The sequence below is a fragment of the Vanacampus margaritifer genome, chromosome 9 (assembly GCF_051991255.1).
Source record: "Vanacampus margaritifer isolate UIUO_Vmar chromosome 9, RoL_Vmar_1.0, whole genome shotgun sequence".
NCBI classification, from domain to species: Eukaryota; Metazoa; Chordata; class Actinopteri; order Syngnathiformes; family Syngnathidae; genus Vanacampus; species Vanacampus margaritifer.
The window spans coordinates 11,242,991-11,262,955 of NC_135440.1; the positions used below are offsets into that span (position 1 = coordinate 11,242,991).

At 38.1% G+C, this 19,965-nt stretch overlaps 1 protein-coding gene across 6 annotated transcripts in view; it reads right to left on the reverse strand.

Annotated features, from left to right (window-relative positions):
* The window catches only part of grik2 (glutamate receptor, ionotropic, kainate 2), a 164,285-nt gene that overhangs the window by 53,347 nt on the left and 90,973 nt on the right, over positions 1 to 19,965 (reverse strand). For all 6 annotated transcript variants that reach the window (XM_077574695.1, XM_077574697.1, XM_077574694.1 and 3 more), the window contains exons 8-10: positions 4,635 to 4,778; positions 2,792 to 2,899; positions 1,467 to 1,580 (exon numbers count right to left, since the gene is read on the reverse strand). In XM_077574695.1, the coding sequence (XP_077430821.1) occupies positions 1,467 to 1,580; positions 2,792 to 2,899; positions 4,635 to 4,778 (366 nt within the window). The remainder of the gene's footprint in view (positions 1 to 1,466; positions 1,581 to 2,791; positions 2,900 to 4,634; positions 4,779 to 19,965) is intronic.

Here is a 19,965-nt window from a genome sequence, read left to right on the forward strand (position 1 = left end):
CATTGCTTTGGAATCATGATCTAGAGCAGGGGTGGGCAAACTCGGTCCTCGAGGGCCGGAGTCCTGCAGGTTTGCCTCTTCCAACACAATCTCATTCCAATCAACAGGGTCGTGATCAGGCTTATGTAGACTTTGCTGATGAGCTGATCATACTTGTATATCAGCTGTGTTGGAGAAGGACAACATCCAAAACCTGCAGGAATCCGGCCCTCGAGGACCGAGTTTGCCCACCACTGATCTACAGGCTTTGCATCACGTTTACCAAAATATTGTCTCGACTTAAAGCTTCAAATTGTTTTGCACCTCAAATCCTACGCAGAGTTTCAAGCTTCTTAATGTCCCTCATATTTTGTAAAAATAAATAAATAAATATATTGAAAGTCTACTTTTTTTTTTTTTCAAATTTGAACAAACAAAAAAGTCTGACTGCCTGTAATTATGGTTGCGTTACCAGCTGTCAATGTTCTGCAGTACTCTCCCATGTTCTTTTTCACCCATGGAGAGACTCTCTGGGTAGTCTAAACCTCCTTCAAAAGTCGTCTTGAGACACCATTCGTCAACAGCCATGCAATGTCTCATCTGTCACAAGTATTGGGTCGTTGTGGTAGTTACAAAAAGATGGACCCAATTGTAAGGAGGCAAGGCCAGGAGTGTAGGATGAGCTCAAAACGAGATGTACTTCTCCAAACGTCAAATATATGGCAAACAAGACATTTTTGAAAAATGACACTAACTTAATAGAAGTCCACATAACTAGACACAGAGTAGCAAACCAATAATATAAAAGGACTCCCAAACGGGAATTGATAGGAAAACCAACAGAAACAATGATCAGTTAAAGGCTGAAAAGGAAACAGGGAACTAAATCCAAGCAAAATGACGGCACAACAATTAAAACCTGGTCAAGACATGAATGGTGGGGGAGCTAATTGGGTAACACAAGCGACTAGCATGACGAGAACAGGTAAGACAAGTAAAGACATAAAAAAAGGCACAAGGAAACAAGACCATGAAACAAAACTAAATGTAATCTAAACAACAAACAGATCATAACATCATTACAGCAAGAAACATGGCAAACAGACTCTCAACATCGATATTTTCATTGCATTATTTAAACCTGCTTATAATTTACATCTGGTCAATTTTGTAATTATTATATTATTGGGTTTATTATTTATTATTATTTATTATTATTATTGGGTCAGCAATGCAAACAATAATCTGTCCCGTTTGAACTTTGTCATGTAAAGGTTGGCCAAATAGTATTTATGAAATATTTAAAAAGCCACTTTCTTCACTTTTTTCAGAATCAAACACTTATTTGGGTTACATCAATTTCAATAAGATGTGGATAGAGTTAGGCACCATATAAAATCTGGCCTCAGGCATCACATTGACAGCAAGGGCCTGCCTTCATCATAAAATACTGTATATTTGATAAAAAAAAGCAGAAAATTAAATACCAGTATAGTTGAGATGATGAGGGATCGGTTGGATAAGGAATCCGATACGTTCGTCGTCTTCCCTCTCTGGTTGTCAGTCATGTTAAGGCCACTTGGAGGGTCCCAGGTGCCAATCTAAAAATATAGAAAAACCTTCATTCATTATTCATGAGTTTGGTCGCGTACATCGAGAAACACTCCAAACATGCAAGATCAATTGTAATCCAAATAACTATGCGCTTTTGTGTTCAATATAAAATGTCAAACTTCTTGTAGAAGTTCGTGCAACGTTTAGACCTGCCTGCATTTGTGCTGTCTTTGAATCTACAGCCCGTTGTGTTTAACCTCTGTGGTTACACTGCAGTTTTGTTTTAAAGATTATATTGGAGCTAAATTGGCCTCAGGTTTTTTTTTGGGGGGTGGTTTAAGTAAAATGGTGATGATGACAAATATAAAAGGAGAACAAAGAATGGTACGGCCCTTAACCATAACTTATGTCCTTTCTTAAAAATGGAAAATCCTCTCATCACTAACCTTCTGTCCTGTCCAACCAACATGCCCATATCATCATAACGAAGGACCACAAACACTCCAACCCACATCCGCCAAAGTCCCCTCAGGGCTTTTGGTATTTGACTGACTCGAGATAGCCTTTGTAATTGCAAATCAACGCTTTAATTCAGGCTTCATGAGGCTGGAGGGCTTCTGAAGGGTTTTTTATTAATGGACTAAATTATTCATAGAGGTGCATGCACACACAGGCCGCAGGTCGAGCACTGCTCAAGTGTGAAGTGTTTTTTACTTTCATTTGAGTTTATTATTATTATCATATATGTCAGAATGTCTGTTAATAATCTGGATCTTAATAAAACTAGGCAAGTCTAGTCAATAGCTCAAGCTAATCTTCTTAGCAAATAATAATCTCCACTATGTAGAAAGTCATTATTTTGTATTTTGATTTGCGTTTGAGGACTTCTAAACTGTAAATTATGAACTGACAATTTATCCTCAAAATGCAAGTTAACTTTAGACTTGCTTATTGTGTTTTCTGTTGCTTTTGATGCAAATTTTATCCTTGTGAATTCCTGGATAGCTGAATCATGCATGCATCCACTTTATGTTCATTAACAGCTCCTCTCAACAGAGTGAGGGAGAGTACGTAAATTTTGGAATAATTGTTTTAGTGACTTGTGGATTATATCTTTTTTTTCCCAATGCAAATTTCTCAGTATTTACCAATTTCTTGCGTGCCCTTCCAAGTTGTCAAATTCCGATCTCAAGTCTCTACTTACTGATTATTTACCCATCTAATTAATGAATGTGCACACAATATAGAGGGACATAACCTTCTCTAGCCCCTCCTCCTTCAGGCTGATAACATCAAGGTCGAAGTCTGTCCTCAAGCCATTGGTCCGGTTGAAAGTTATTCTCCCAGTCAGGCCATCCCAGTGGGCCTAAAGATAAAAAAAATAATAATGCACCAAACAGTAAAAAGTACATTTGATTTGACATCAAGCTTTAATGTGTTGTGAAATATTATGTGTGTCTGCGGGAAGGAAAAGTAGTCTCTGATGGATGCCAAATAGGCCATCCATAAAAAATAAAAAAAATGAGGGTGAGAATATATCACCATTCAACACTATTTGGCAGACATACAGTTGTGTTCATAAGTTTACATACCCCCGGGGTCAGGGGTGTGAGCGAGAGAGACAGATTTGGTAAGGTGAAAATGTGTGTGGAGGGGTGAAAATTCAGCTTCCAGTAGCTTTAAGGTTCCACAGCGTTCGTTCCCAGTCATCTTGTCATATTTTGCATGCCCCTTGATATTGAATTCCATGAAAACAGCTGCAGTCGCTTGCCAAATTAGTCCGAAAATTGTTTTGGATTTCAGTTGAAAAAAAAAAAAGCCTAATTCCGCTTATCCTGGAAATGCCCTCTTTGTCAATTTTCCTTTTCTTCGCTATAGTCCCCATTTTTAGAAATAAACTGCAAAGGGTCACATACCAAGGGTCATGCAGCTAGGCTTGCGCTCAGAAATTCACTCGACGCCTAACACGACTGTGAGAGTGATGTCTTCGAAAAGGCAGAGTGCACTCAGAGCGTATTCTGAATACACCCGAGAGCGTGGCCACGGGTTTGCTGCCATCTTTTGGTGAAATATAAAATAGCTTTTTTGTACGTGTGTATTTTCTACTGTGGTCTCCAGTGTTGACGGGTCACATATTATTAATTTTATGCCAGATGCTGCGGGCCGGTGGAAATTTGAACAGTGGGTTATAGCCGCTGCCTGAATCTGAACTCAGAACTGGACCTCATGCCACCCCTTCGCTAACACTGATACAACTGTCTAGATTCGCCACTGCAGGTCGACATTGCGAAAGATAATCTGTTCTCAGATGCCTTACCTGGATAAATAAAGATTAAAAATAAAAAGTTTCAAGACTGAATGTACTTCAAGGCACTTTTAAGTGCCTTGTCAGTTAAGCTGAATACATGTTCACTTCTGGCAGCAGGCAGGTGTGTGTGAGATGAACATAACTGCAACATCTTAACAGAATTGCAGCCACTCGTCACTCTTCTTGTCATATTGCTCTCGCCTCGCCACCCTTCTGCTCACCGAAGAGAGCAGAGCGTCAAATGCTCCCTGTCCAAAAACAAAATGGGCCTGACGCACACAGTGATCTATAGCACTGAACTTGTGGCCTCCATAGTGTACAGTTGTGTTCATAATAACAAAAATAAAAATAAAAATAATAAAAATAAAAATAATAAAAATAAAAATAAAAAATAAAAATAAAAATAAAAATAAAAATAAAAATAAAAATAAAAATAAAAATAAAAAGTTGTGCTCAAGACGTTTAACAGGTGGTTAATTGATTATTATAGCCTTCCAAACAAAATCCAAGCCTTATCCTTATTGTGCAACTAACAATGGTCAGCTATCACAGTTTTAATTTGTTTTTTTTGTTTTTTTATTGTGGGGTCTAATTTCTACTTGAGAGAAAAGGCTCACATTTTCTCCCTCTGTACAGCTGGGCTACATTCACTACACAAAATGCAGTAACAGTAGCACCATTCATTCCCTGTTTCTTATATTACATTATCCCTCAACCTCGTTTAAATTCAGTCTCCACCTGCTTTCCTAAAAGCATGTACGAAAGAACAGGGAGCAGATAAAGAAACATCTACCTCTTTGATGAGGGCCATGAAGCGGTTCCCAAAGCGCCAAGGCTTATGTCGGTTACACTGTAATGAGCTGACAGTGATCTGCTGGGACTGCTGCACAGCCACGGCCACCACGTGCACAGCATCGTACATCAGAGCAGCATCCGTCTGCAAGAGCAGAGAGGGCAGCAAATGGACCGTCATTAACATGAAATACATAAAGCCCGGCAGCAGAAATCGTCAAAAACTGTATTGTCAATGGGGTAAACAGTTTTGAAATCTGAAAAAGGAAACATAGTGTCACTGAATGAATTGTTTGACTTGGGTTCAAGAGGTCTTTATTGTCCCCAAGTGGCAATTTGTGAGGTTTGACAAACAGATGTAGTTACTTTGTTTTCTTTTAAATATGTTTTCTAAAATATGTTGTTGTTAATATTGTTGCGTATAGAATGAGAAGCATCCCTCGATTTAAAAGCAGGCTGGTTATTAACCCTAAAAATGTAAGCAAGTGAACCAAACCATTGCATTTGCAAAGAAAAAAAGGAAAACATTACATATTACAGCAGAGGTGTCAAATTCAAGGCCTCGGGGCCAGAACCGGCCTGCCACTAAAATCCGTGCCAACATTTCAATTGTCACGCAGAATAAACACAATGGAGACTGTTCGGAAAATGGATGGATGCATTTTGCAAGATTTTTTTGTTACGCTTTTTATAGTAACGTGAACAATAATTGAACAATCTATTATTCTTGACTTCTGATTTCAAAACGAGTAATCTATCAACATTTATTTGGTTTCACCATCATATCGGCATTCTGAGGGAAGCCAAAACTACAAAGTGGCCTGCGACAAAAATGAGTTTGACACCCGTGGCATCAAACTGTCTCAAATTATTATTTTTTAAGTTATTGTTAAATTTACTGTCATCAACCCAAATGCTTTTATTCCACTGAACACAATTTCTCATCATGGACTATATTCTGTAAGAATTTACTCACTAGGCTATATGTCTCTGGTCTGAAATGAACAATGTCAAAACAAAATACCCGGAATTGGAAAGTTTCATAGGGACACAGAACTGCAACTGATGATGAGTTATTATACCGTCCAAGAAACAGTTTTATTTCAAACTCAGTTTGACATCTTCACAAGCAGTGCTTATACTTGTGTCTGCAGAAAGGAAGGCTGTACAAATTTCTTTGAGATGACGCTGCCCAGTGCACTTACATTTTTTCATTTACACTCTGTTCCAAAGCAGCCCCGTTAGACGCCGTTGTGGACAAAACAGGATTGTCCTTAGACAATGCCAAGTGACGGGATGGGCAAAAGTCATTGCTGTGGATATGCAGAAAGTTTTTTTCAAACCGTATCAATATCTGCCACAGAACAAAGAAAAACCAGATGAACGCAAAACACAAAACCTGAAATCATATTATCTAAGTTTTAGGATGAATTAGACCTAAGACTGAGAGCTGGGTCTTTTTGTCTAACATATGTTTGACCTCACAAATGTGTTTCTGGAAACATGGCAAAAAATTCCAATAAACACATTCCTAGCTGAAACTGTTAGAGCTGCAAAAAGGAGGTCCAGCATCATAAGCACTAATTCCATGATTGAACGTGCTCTTTATTACAACAAGCAGCCAAATGTATTCAGCAGTGTCAAAAATTGAGCGAAAGTGAAATTGAAACCTGCTGAAGGAGTTCTGGCACTAAGATTGTGTGTCTCACCGCTTGTCCCCAGTGTGAGCATCACAGGAACCTGCCAGGCAGTCTCAGTAATGATTTAGCAACACCGACACTTCACTGCATAAACATCTAATTAAAACCAATTATGTCACTCCTGAATTAAATTACAGCTAAATGCTTTAAAAGCTGCTATTCCCTTGTGTCAACTGATAAGAGCACTACTATCCCTTTTTGCATATTACTTTTGTTACTTAGAAGTATTTTGAGAAAGAAAAACAATCTACAAGCTGATTTTTAATTTATTTATTTATTTTACCAAAGTGCATTTACTTGAGCAATCTGTTCATTAGTCTCGCTGGAACTAATGCAAACCTCAGTCAAACATTAAAATTTAGTGACTGAGAATTTTGTATTGTCTGCTTCTGCTTGGAATTACTAATTCTGCTATCTTTGAAAGAGCATTATTGACTGACGCAATATTAGTGAAATGCTTTGTTAGAGTGAAGACACAAAATGAGTTCAAATAAATTCCTCTACCCTCTACCTTTATTCAGATTTATAACAAAATGTAATGCATGGTTGCTTGGTAAGTTCTACGTATCCACAAGTAGAAATCGATAAATTGTTGAAAACAATACAAATATGATGCAATTATGAAGATTCACAGAGTGCCTCCTTGCAAAAGTGATTTCCCAAAAATAAAAAAATAAATCACGACACATGTAAGAATTTAAGATCAAGCGTATGTATAAACAAGTTATATCAACTTACAAGTACAGACAGAAATACTAAAAACACAATACAACTAGATATAAGGAAAAAGACACCAGCACTAAATAGAATTATTCTCCACATTCATTTTTCTGTAAAACTTGTGTAATATGTACCCAAGTCAAGTTTGGTAAGATGGATAAAAAGTGTTGAAGTGGTATTTTATTGCTGATTCTGAAGTAGGTGAGAGGTGGGGACAAGCTCTGATGGTCTTGCAGAAAGCTGTTGTCACGGAGCTCTGGTTCTTTTGATCAGAACATAAACACCTTGAGATATGAGACTGCACTTCGGGAAAAAAAAAAGTCAATGAAAGTGAGTATAGGAGGACAGCGTATGTGAGAGTCTACATTAGGAAAAAGGTTTATCGCTAGAAGCACTCCACAAAGCAGCCCAGTGACTTCCCTCCCTCGCTGCCTAGCACCTCCTGCCTGCTGCTCGGAGAGATTAAAAGCTGAGCCTATTTTGTAGTCTTTTGGGATCTGACTGAGGTCTTACTCATGACTAGGTCAGTCACTGCCATCAGCTATTCTTGCTATTCTCAGCAGTGCACTGAGCTCACGAGTTACAGAACTGATATGTGCATGAATTATGTGTCCAGCATATTCTCTCATGTCAGGAAAGACGGAGAGAGAACGGGCTCAATAGTAATGTCAATATTTGGGGTGAAGTGCTTTGCGGTTTAGCTATAAACCATCATCGGATAGTTTGCTAGTATTGACATTTATATTTCGGATTTTTATATGTTTGATTAGATTTCGTTGTCACTGACTGACTAAGCACTGACGGAATTTGTTTTTTGTCCATCAGTGTAATCGTCAAAAAAACGGGGTCAGAAACCGGCAGACCGTTTAGTCCGTCACTGGGCATCTTTTGTTGACAAAAGACAGACCTACGGACAGTCTGTAAGTATTGACGGCATGCCCACCTTTGTCTGTCAGTCCGAAAATAATGGTGATGAAGTGACGACAATCGTGTGGTTGAAATAAAATAACAAACTGATGATTACAGTTTGGTTCGGCTTGAAAAAATGACGGACTAACGATGATAGAAGGATGGCCAAAGCACCGACGAATGACGGACCAGCAAAATTTTGTCAATTGCCCACCTCAGATTTTTTTATGTTGTACTACTGACAGTGCTCTTTATGCGTAGAAAGAACAGTTGTGCTTGAAAACTGGCAAGTGTCGATACAGGTCCACACACAGACAAGTACGATCCAGGTGGAAGGTGGTCTCCAAGTGGTCTTTTCACAGATCTGTGAGCTCCCTGGTCAACTTTATATCATCTGCACATGGAGGTCTGCTTGCAGTTCCTTTTAAACATACGTCTGGTCGGGCCGTGTTGGGGTGGGGGGCGCCCCTGGCTCCTGGGTTTGCTCTCCGGCCGGTGGCCCCTGCCGGGCCCGGGGGTTGTCCCTTGCCGCTGCCATGGCCTGGGGAGACCTGGGGGGTTGTGCTTGCTCTTTCGGGGCCGGGGTCAACGGCTCCCCTCTTTGGTGGACATTTTCATGCATGCCAGATCCACCACACCAGCATCTACTGTATCGAATTTCAAACACAATCTGCTTCTTCCTCTGGTCATTGAATCGGTGGAGGCTGATGTCTGTGGATCTCGCTCTGCTTCATCTATCCTTCCTTCCTTTCCTCACTCAGTCTTTCCTTTGGTCTCTTGAAGTCCCCCTAATTTGTTGGAATTTAGATGTTTCTGGGGTTGGTGAAAGACTGGTTGATAACCCGGTGGGTAGTAGGTGATGTCTGGTCGGTGCTGGATTTCACTTTCCTTTCTTCTCTTTGATCCTTCCTCGGGTCTCCTGACAACCTCACGACTCTAGCTGGATTGTGAAGTATTCGGTTTAGGTGAACAGTATGGGATTCTTAATAGGTTTTAGGTGAATTAATGAGTACACACTCACATGCATGCACACATGCACACACAAAAAAAAAAGGAAGAAAAAAAAGAGAGCAATGATGATGACATGTTGAATCGGTAAGATTACCGAATGAACAATACTGAGCTCTGAAAAAAAATTTAAATAAATAAATAAATAAACATACGTCTGGTGTGATCGCCATTTGCCTCAGGCAGTACAAAATATCTCTTACGGGTTGTTGATTGTGGCCTGTGGAATGTTGGTCAAATCCCCCTCAATGGCTATTACGAACTTGTTGGATACTGGAAGGAATTGAAACATGCTATTGTAATGTGAATCCCTTTTTGAACAAAATTGCCCCAATAGGCCCCTCTTTCTGGCTCATTTGTATCAATTTGTCATTCAAAAAGTAACAACCCCAAAGCCCATTTAGAAATCTCAACCAGACAAGCAAGCCTTGTTTGCCTAAAGATGTGACAGTAATTATCCCAGAGACGTATTTGACTTTCCAGCAAATCAACACCATAATTCTTTCACATAAAGCAGTGACTCGTTCTCTCCCTCCTAACTCAATCCAACAGAAGAATCTGCAAACTTTTCTCCTCTCATCCGTGCTATAATCCTTACAGCAAACTCCTGACAATAAAGTATCATCATGAACATAACAATTTTGCTCTGCTTCTCAAAGCTTTTCAGTCATGAAGCTCCTGTCACAGCTAGTACCCGGACGCTACATTTCCCCGGGCAGTTCTCAAATGCGTCTCTTAAATTTGACATCATATTATGTACCTCCTGCCTTGAACTGCACCCTTGGATTGCGCAAAAAAAGATATGGATCATGAAAAGCTTGACATGATCTCATCAATCCCCAAGGCCAGACCTCAACAAATTTAAGGTTTCTTATCAAGTCACGGATGTGCAAGTGTTTATTGTGCAGCCGCAAAAAGAAGCTCTTGTCGACATCCAAGACATGGAGCAGTTTTACTGTTTTATTGTAGTTTTTACTGGATTTTGACTGATATTGCAAGGCCCACTGAATATTGTGCTCTATTGTGAAGAGGGTCTTCTGCCCAGATTTAGTCATAACTGTTTTAATTTATTTATTTCCTCAGTAGAACTTTTATCTGCGGATATGTCTTTGTGAGTGATGTCGCAATTTCTGCTCGTGCCGGCTTGTCTGGGATGCCTCCTCTATTTCCACAACAATAGACCATTTGTCTGTGGTTGAAGTCAATGTGTATTGAATGATGTCTGTAAAAGTCTTATCTCATGTCTGGTGAACTCCGGGTGGGCTTGGGGCTTTTGTGGTACCGCCCTTCAAGATAGTATAAGAATGTTGTGAGTCCGCTGTAACTTCGCACTTGTGAGAGGCTGCAACTATTGTCTGGGAACTCGGTTGTGCCCGGAATATTGTGTAGAAATAAAAGCTTCGAAGTGACTGTTCATCGATCTCCAGCCTGCATTCGGATAACCAACATTCTCACTACCCGAAAGAAAACAAACACGCGGAAGGAAAAGATTATTTTCTTCAACAATTGCTATAAAAAAAAAAAGGAACATCATTATTCACATTTCTAACAGAAGATTGAACATCTGTCTCTTGTTTAAATAACTTGACAAAGTCCCTGTGTCACAAAGGCCACCCATTTGTAGAGAAACAGCACAGATTCTAGCCCATGTGCCTTTCAGGCTGGTAAAAATATTACGTGAACTTAAACACTATTGAATTCCATCTGGTTGATATTTATTGGTGTGGAAGTTGTGTGAAACATCACAGAAAATGTGTCAAGTTTAGCAACAATAGCACTCTTGCACTTATAATTTCAGGCACTTCCATGGACAGACCAACCTCCCCAATTTGGCGTCCTAGGCGAGATTTTATACGGCGCACTCTTCCATTGCCAATTGACATATGCTTGCAAAAGAAATGGAATAGCATTGCTTTGACCATTTTTCTTTGTATTAGAAAATGGCATCATATTTTTTAATTGATACCCTAATATATCACATACAAAGTCATTTTTTTAAATGATAATATTATACCAGTTATCCTTAATATCTTGTTGCATACATCTACGAATGAATGCAATTTGATTTTCGATAGCTTTAATCACAAACCCCATACACAAAAAAAGGGATAATTTGTCCTACGCAAAATGACCATGTGAATATCTGTAGTTGGGTGAAAACGAATTCCAGATATCTCTTCGACTAGTCGCAATTACGTGACAGAAATTCCAAATATTCAAAATGTACAACAAGTTAGAAAGATGTTCAAGAATAGCTATATTTATTTTCATGTAATTAACTAACTAACTTTGCATGCGCTGAATAAAAGGAGCGGTAGGATTACCTAATACAGACGCTCCCCTACTTACGAACATTCGAGTTACGAACAACGGTACATACGAACATTTCTGCGCGTACAGTATGTCGAAAAATGTTCGAAAAGAAATGCTGTAAGTTAGATTTTGTATTGCGCGTAGTGCTTCTTTCCTCCGCTAATACCGACGATTGGCGCTGTGAGAGCTCATTGGAGGCTGAGCAACGTGGCGAGGAGGAGGAGGAAGAAACGCCGGTCCCCATGAAGCAGGAAATAACTTTTGAAGCCGATTCCAGCGACGACGAAGAATCTCTCATGATATAAAATCCTCCTCTTCCTCCTCCTCCATCATCTCCTTAAGCATCGAGTACATCTTCCAAAAGTAAGTTAAACTTCATTTTATTTATCTTATTACGTACATGTACATACTGTGTGTGTCTCTCGCTCTTTCTCTCTAACATACGTAGTACAGTACAGTACTGTACGTATTCTCTCCATTTTATTAAAAGTTTTTTTCAGTACAAACCAATGCAGGTTACTTGTACAAGCCTTAAACATACTTATATAAACCTTCAATATACTTATATAGGCTTTAAACATAAATTATAATACAAAATATAGCACTGAAGCAATTTACGAACAAATTCACCTTACGAACGATCGTCCGGAACGTAACTCGTTCGTAAGGTGGGGAGCGTCTGTAATCCCATACATCTATTTATATTAACATGTAATGTGTCACGTCTTAAAATAACCTGCGAGGTAAAAAGACGCCAGCGCCACCATGAAAGTGACAAGAGTGACAGCGAGAGAGCGAAGAAAGAGCATGTCACTTATTCCCTCCATTAGCTTCATCAGTGCGGGAGGATGAGGCAGATTAAGACCGCAGCGGGTTGGATGATAATGTGATTTGGCAGGGTTATCTGTTATTTCAGGCCCAAGCATTTTGGCGCCTCTATTTGGGCTAGGTTATAATGTGATGTGATGCCCGGAGCCCTCGGGGGCCACACTGCTGTTGCGACCAGCCTCTCTGATTAGAATTTGCTTTCACCAGCCAGCTTCGGTGCGGATACCCTCCCACTCCTATCTCATTAGCATCCACCAAAGTGCAGTTCTCACTTCTCATCCCACATGATATTTCAGCATCAGTGCTCTACAGTCTAAGGCCAGACACTTTACTCGAACGCTTCATGATAAAAACAGAGGGAAATGATTATGCTTGCCTTTCAACATGTTTGTATAAAAATAGGACTGACTGAATTTCTATCCCCTGGCAATGTAGTCATTCAAGTCATTCTTGTGGTATCATGTTAACGTTAGATATGATCTGGTGAAGTTCATATGTTGGCTTAGTGTTCAGTTCATGATGAACAAGCACAAATAATTTGTAATGGGAAATGATTATTGGTCCTGGGTGGGTTATAATCGCAACATAACCAATCTGTCACAAACACAAAATTAGTAGCAGACAAAAAGAGACTAGAAAATAAAATGTACAAAATGCTATGGTGAAATACAACTCTACCATCAACAACATTGCACATTTTTTCTTTGTTATTTTGTTTAATAGCATGAAAAACTCTTAATCCTCTAACTGCTTTGGAAATTATGACAATTTATTGGAAATTATAATACAGCTGAAGCCCCTGTCTATCTGCACTTTGGCATTCGCAAATGTTCTGTTTTTGTGATGGAAAGCTGCCAATTTGTGCTTGCTGTATTCACTGACATGGATTGAAACAACTTGGGGGGGAGCATGAATGCAGGTTAGTGCTGGGTATCGATTTTAATTTCCTCAATCGATTCGATTTTGATTCACAAGAGTTCAGTTCTATTCGATTTCTTTTCCTCTTCTTTTCCCGATTAACATCAATTCTTCTTAAAAATCAGGGACATGATTCGCAAATTAACTCCACAAACATTAAATTCCAAATTAAATTTTGCGGAGGCAGTAACTGGTTAGATGATTTAGTTTATTAAAGAAAGTAAAACATGTTATAGTCACTTAAATGTTAACCAAACATTGACATCAGCAAGGGTGTAATGAAAATATCTTCATAATTCTAATTCAATAATTGTAAATATAAATTTAAAAAGATTCAGAATTGTCTTAAAGTGCAATAAGACAGGTCCGTAAGATACAAAAAATTGGCCTTTAAAATTCTATTTTCTTATGAATTCATGGAAAAAAGAGACATTAAAATAATCGATTCGTGGTTTTATGAATCAATGTCAGGCCCGAAAAGGAAAATCGATTCAATATTGATTATTCATTGTTTTAAAACCAAGCCCTAATGCAGATACTTGTACTGACATGATCGGTCATATATGGAAAACAACAGTGGACCTGGGTTGCTGTTAGAGAAGCTATCCTATTTTATAGGGGTGTGAATTGCCCTTGTGATTCGATCTGTATCACGATTCATAGGTTACGAATCGCTTCGATACCGATTAATTAACAGCATTGAAATCAAATTTTAAGGCTTAATGTTCCATTAATATAACATTCTTCCATGCTTCCATGTGTGAACCCTAACCTTAAGTAAGACATTTTGTTTCCATGAAAAATCGATGTCAAAAAATCTATTCGGCTGCATGTTGAATCGATACGAGAATTGCGCGCTTTAATATCGTGATATATTGCCGAATCGTTTTTTTTTAACACCCCTACTATTTTATTATGTTGAAAATTTTTGGCCAGTCTTCATCTGCCCTTTTTTACAACACCTCACCAAATTAGTTTAAATTCAATATAATTTGTTCAGAGGCAAAGACAACAACTAAACAATCTTTTTGGCAGTGATAACAAACGAGCAGACTGTCAGATTGGAGCACAGATGACCGCCTTTAGGCTTTTGTTTATTTGTGTTACAGAGTCTACGGCAGAGAATGCAGCTGGGTTTATGGTCTTTCTATTATATATATATATATATATATATATATATATATATATATATATATATATATATATATATATATATATATATATATATATATATATATATATATACTGTTTTTCCCTAGCAACCACTTTTCCCACGTAACTCCAGTGGCCATACACTTCATAGAGGTAAGGCCTACATTTTAAATAAAAATTGGTTTTGTTCTTTAGATATAATGTGAAGTCAAAATAAGGACCATAGACTTGACATCAAAGAAAAAAGACCTTTCACCATCCACACTGCAACCTTGTTTGACAGTAATGTGCCTCAAAAGGCGAGCAAACTGCCTGCGTAAAATTGAATCATTACATTGGCTGGCTTTCCTTTGTAATGACGATATGACTCTCACCACATCCCATCAGCGTATATGTCCCTAAAATGACGCCGGGAAATGAGACCTGAAGATGACTGCTGGTTGCCAATGAGAGTAACACAGATGACAACTTGAGGATGGCTGCATTAACAACAGGGTTGATATGAGCATTGTATTGAGACGCTTCACAGAAATCTGATGGGATTTCAAGACGAGCTATAGAAAAGAGAAAACAACCAGATATAATCTGCACGGCTAAGCATTGGGCATCATTCATGAATACATTTGAAAATTCTGAAGAAATGTCTTATTAACTTATTCACTGCCATAAGTTCATAAAAAAAAAAGATTAAAAATTAAAGGCGATAGGCGATTATTTTTTTTTATTGTAATTAATCACATGACTTCACTCGTTAACTCACGATTAATCACACATTTTTATATCTGTTCTAAATGTACAATAAACAATTTTTTCTAGGTATTCATACTCTTGATAACAAAAGCGGAAAAAAAATGTTAAACTAATAAAAATAGTTCAAATGAATTTTTGACGTTTATGGCCGTCAATGGCAGTGAATGAGTTAATGCCATGTTCTTTGTAGTTCCTTCACTGCTAGATATGTCAAAGATTAGTAACAAAATGAATTTCGTCGCTGTCCTGTGAAAAACACTAATGTCCAAATTAATTTCATTTTTTGACATTTTTGGGATGTCTCCATTCAGTTTCATCCCATAAAGGTAAAAATGTAAAAAGTGACAAAAATGGACCTGTTTTTCACAGGACAGCGATGATTTGACTGCTTCACTGTTTTTCAAAGTACTCCCACAGGACACCTTTGTGGCCACAAATGCTTCACCGCCTGCCATTAAAATCCCTGTTTTCCGCATTCTGTAATGTCAGCATTTCAAGTAGTGATACAGTATGTGACATTTTTAGTGCTTTACACCTTCTATTTTTGCCTGTTATATTGTGGAGCCGGGTCACTACCAGGGTGTTTGTGTGTTTGTGGATGTTCTCATGTGTCTGTAAAACTGCTTGTTTTTATGCACCTGGCTGCTTTCACAGTCAATGATAAAAACGCAGCTTGGTTGATGTGTCATTTCATCAGTGTGCGGAGAAGGAAAAAGAGATGATAGAAGGATCAAAAATGAAGAAAGTACATGACAGGCAAAGAAGAATCTACCAACAGCCCGTGTATAGAAAATAGTATATCTGTTTGTTGCATATGGGATTATATATATATATATATATATATATATATATATATATACTGTATATATATATATATATATATATATATATATATATATATATATATATATATATATATATATATATTAGGGGTGTTGGAAAAAATCGATTCGGTAATATATCACGATATTACAGCGCACAATTCTCGAATCGATTCAACATGCAGCCGAATCGATTTTTAGACATCGATTTTTCATAGAAATATTAAACAAAACGTCTTACTTAGGGTTAGGATTCACACATTAAGCATGGAAGAATGTTATATTAATGGAACATTAAGCCTTAATATTTTATTTCAGTGCTGTTAAGACATGAAACAGACTGCAACCTGTTTGTTAAATGCAGTGGCTCAGTTAAGCCTGAATTTTCAGATAAATAAATACATTTTCATACAAATCTTACAGTGTACATGTAAAAGTTAACTGATTAGTATTTTCTAAATTTGAGTAAAAAATCGCAATAATCAATTTATAGATTCGTATCGGGATTAATTGGTACCGAATTGTGACTTATGAATCGTGATATGAATCGAATTGCCAGGTACTAGGCAATTCACACCCCTAATATATATATATATATATATAATGCAATGTAGAGTATCCACAGTAGTCGAACTATGATATTGCATTTTTCAGTCTTTTTTTTTTCTTAACACAAAACGTGCATCAAAGTTCAATGAAGGTTATCCACCTGGCAGTGAACTCAGAACGAAGAAAATAACACAGCTCATTGCTTCACTCTGAGAACAGAAAAATCGTATCCACAGGACAACTTCCACTGCCAAATGTTTAACAGGGGCATCTTTTGAGATGGCGTGGATTTTGGCACGGGCCAAATTTTTTTTCTCAGAAAATAGAAAAGACAGCAGACAGCAGGAATACTCTACACAGACTTTTGATGATAAGGATGTGATCCCTAAATAAACAAAAGGATTAAACTTGTGTGATTCAACAGCAAGAGAAAACAGGAAAACCTACTGACACATGCCCATCTTGAATGCTTCACTGTGCCTACATTTACATGCAGTCAATAACCTGTGACTGAAACCAACAAACTGAAAATACAATATTAAGAAAGTCAAGGACACGCATGTTACTATTGCTCTTCCCAGCATTAGGTAAATCAGTGACGTGCGGTCAGGGCAGGCAAGGTCGGCATACTAGGCATTTCCTGTCCAAGGCTGAAATGAAAGTTAAAACCATTTCGCTTCTTCTATTTATTGCAATTTTTTTTCATTTCAGAAAGCCTACACTACATATCGGTATGAAAGTGACAACATTTGGTGATTTTCAGAGCTCAATTAAAAATGACTCATTACCTCGTCTGGCCTGCAGGCAAAAAAAAGCTGCTAAATGATCCTTCTGAAGGCACACCGCGACTGTGCTTTCACCAGCCCTGTCCGCGTAGCGATGTGTGTTCACGCATGAGTAGTCAGTTTCCCAGCATGAAAGAAATGTATGCAAATAGGCAGATCACTACTCTGTCTTTTTATGCCACTGTATTATACTTACATTCGAAAAGTACATTCGTTAATTCAAAACACACGCAAAGCGGTAAGATGACGGCACTCTTGAGAATATAAAACTATTTTCACGGCTTTCTTTTGAGGGAAAAACGGCATCTTTTGAAGGATGGGAGACCAACGCCTTAGCTACCGGATCGTCAGCAAAGTAAGTGACAGAGAATTATTCGTACTTTTCATAAAGAATGGTACAAAAGGACTTTGTGGATGTGCTTCAATTACCTGGCTGTTTCACTTTACATGATGTTTGGCATTGCTATTGCTATTGCTAGCTTGATTTTGTGAGGAATTAGGTAGGCTGTTTTACAGGGAGATTTTATTAAATTCTTTCCCGGCGTCCGGGTGGGTTTTATGAATAGAAATTGTCCGTTTTTCATAGTGCAGCAAATGAGAGGCGGTGTACACTGCAACATGTTTACCATGACTGGCAGCCCAGAATTTTAGCTGAGTGTCTTCAAAAGAGAGTAATGTTTTTTTGTATTATTTTCTACCCATACAGAGCAGGCATATGTTAAAATATTATAATTATAATATTAATAACATCTTAGAGTAAACTCGAAGTCATGCCGAGTGTCCTCTTCTTTTGGAAATGAAAATATGGTCACCCTAGGATACGTTGTACTCGTAATGTAATTGGTGTGCACATCTCAATTTATGACTGCCTATCCAAACCTAGAGCTCACTGCACGTCACTGGTAAATATATTGTCTTCATTGAAAATGTATTAGTAATTGTATTAATGTAATTTATTTTCTTTGGTCCTTCCTCGGGTCTCCTGACGGCCTCACGACTCTGGCTGGAAGTGTTCGGTTTAGGTGAACGGTATGGGATTTTTTTAATAGGTTTTAGGTGAACTAATGAATACACACACACACACGCACATACACATACTCACCCACATACAAAAAAAAAATATATATATATATATATATATATATATATAAAATAAAAACAATTAATAATTAAAAAAAAAGAGAGCGCAATGATGATGACATGTCAAATCGGTAAAATTACTGAATGAACAATACTGAGCTCTCCAGAAAAAAAAAGAAAAAAAAGAAAATGTATTAGTAATGTACTGACTGTTTCTCTTTTTTTGCAGGACGTCCAATTTAAAATTAATGCGAGTTTGTATTTTGTCATAGAAGTGTCTCTTTCTTTGATCCGCGCCGCCAATATGTCAAGCAGCATTGGAGATTTCTGCTGGTATTTAGTCTTTTCTACGACTGTGTCTTTACATCAGAGACATGGAAATGTAACTTAACTTGATCCCTGCAGTCATTTGCATTTTTTGTAATTATCCTCTCTTGAAAGGAGTCAGGCCTGAACCTTTTCTGACAGATTATTTCTGCCGATATGTGCTATTATTGTTTTAAATTTAATATTTTGGTACATAACCCCATATAGTGTCAATATGTCAGAATAGTGCCCGCCCACCCCATACAATGCATGCTTTCTTTTGTCCTTATAGTCGTGCCTGAATAAGGGGAAACAATCATTTAGGTTTCAATTCACACATTGGAAAAGCTACTCCCCTGTTTCAAATTTCCTTGGGGTAGAACGATTGAAGATTGCAAAGGAAGCAAGTTAAGACTGTGTTACATGAATATTCAGAAGGAATTAGTATGAATCTTGTGAACAAAGACAGTATTTTTAATGAACTGATTCTGGTGATTCAATACAGTCAAAAAAGCTGCTTTTTTTTTATCACTACCCTGATTCTGATCCAAGAATAATCCAATTTCATATGGTTTTATTTTTATATTTTCAGCCACAAGAAAATGTCTTAAATAGCTTTAATAGTTTACACTCAGTACAATAAACCCAGCAGGTGGAGATTACATAGTTGTTGTTTCCTCCATTGTTTCTGCCATTCTTCACAAAAAAATGACTCACTTTAAAAACTTTTATGTTGGGCAACCGAAACTATGTGTAGCCATGTGACTGCATGGCTCCATTTGATTTGTGAAATGACAGAAATTTGACAGCATCGAAGTATTCCTGATGAGCAAATAGTAGTAATAATAGATTAAATAAATAAATAAATGCTTCTAGCGTTAGTTGGTCGACAGCGCACTGCACTTTACTAAATGCAGAGTGAAAAAGTCTTCAGTCAACTGTTTTTTTTTTAACAAATCGGAGCGTACCAAGACTAACGCAGCCTGACCACCCTACGGAAAGATTGTCCTGTTCGTCCTTATAACTTGAAAATAACTTACTTGAACCTCCAGGATCCCTCGCCGTGCACTGGCCAATGACAGAACCCGGGGTGTCCTTTCACTTCTGGTGAAGTTTTATTTATTTTTTAATCCATCTGTGTCGTCCGTCCATATCTGTCATACCACCTACTTAGCTCTGAACTAAGATAGGAGGGTTTGTCTCTCAATTTTGCGAACTCCCTTCGTGCTAAGAAGATGTCAGAGGCCAACAGTGAAATTACAGCAAATATGTTGAGAAACTGCCTGTCATGATTGGGGTCAGCTGTTCTGTTTCCCTTTCAGTTACCGGGGAAACAGCTGGAGGGCGGAGCCCGCGAAACACACCTGCTGCTCATCAATCCATCAGGCCAGGATAAAAGCCTGCCAGGAGCAGCAAAAAGTGTCGGGTTATTACTCCGTGACGCTGCTCACTTGACCCGACTAGTAGCGCGTATTCAAGAATCAACTGCCGAT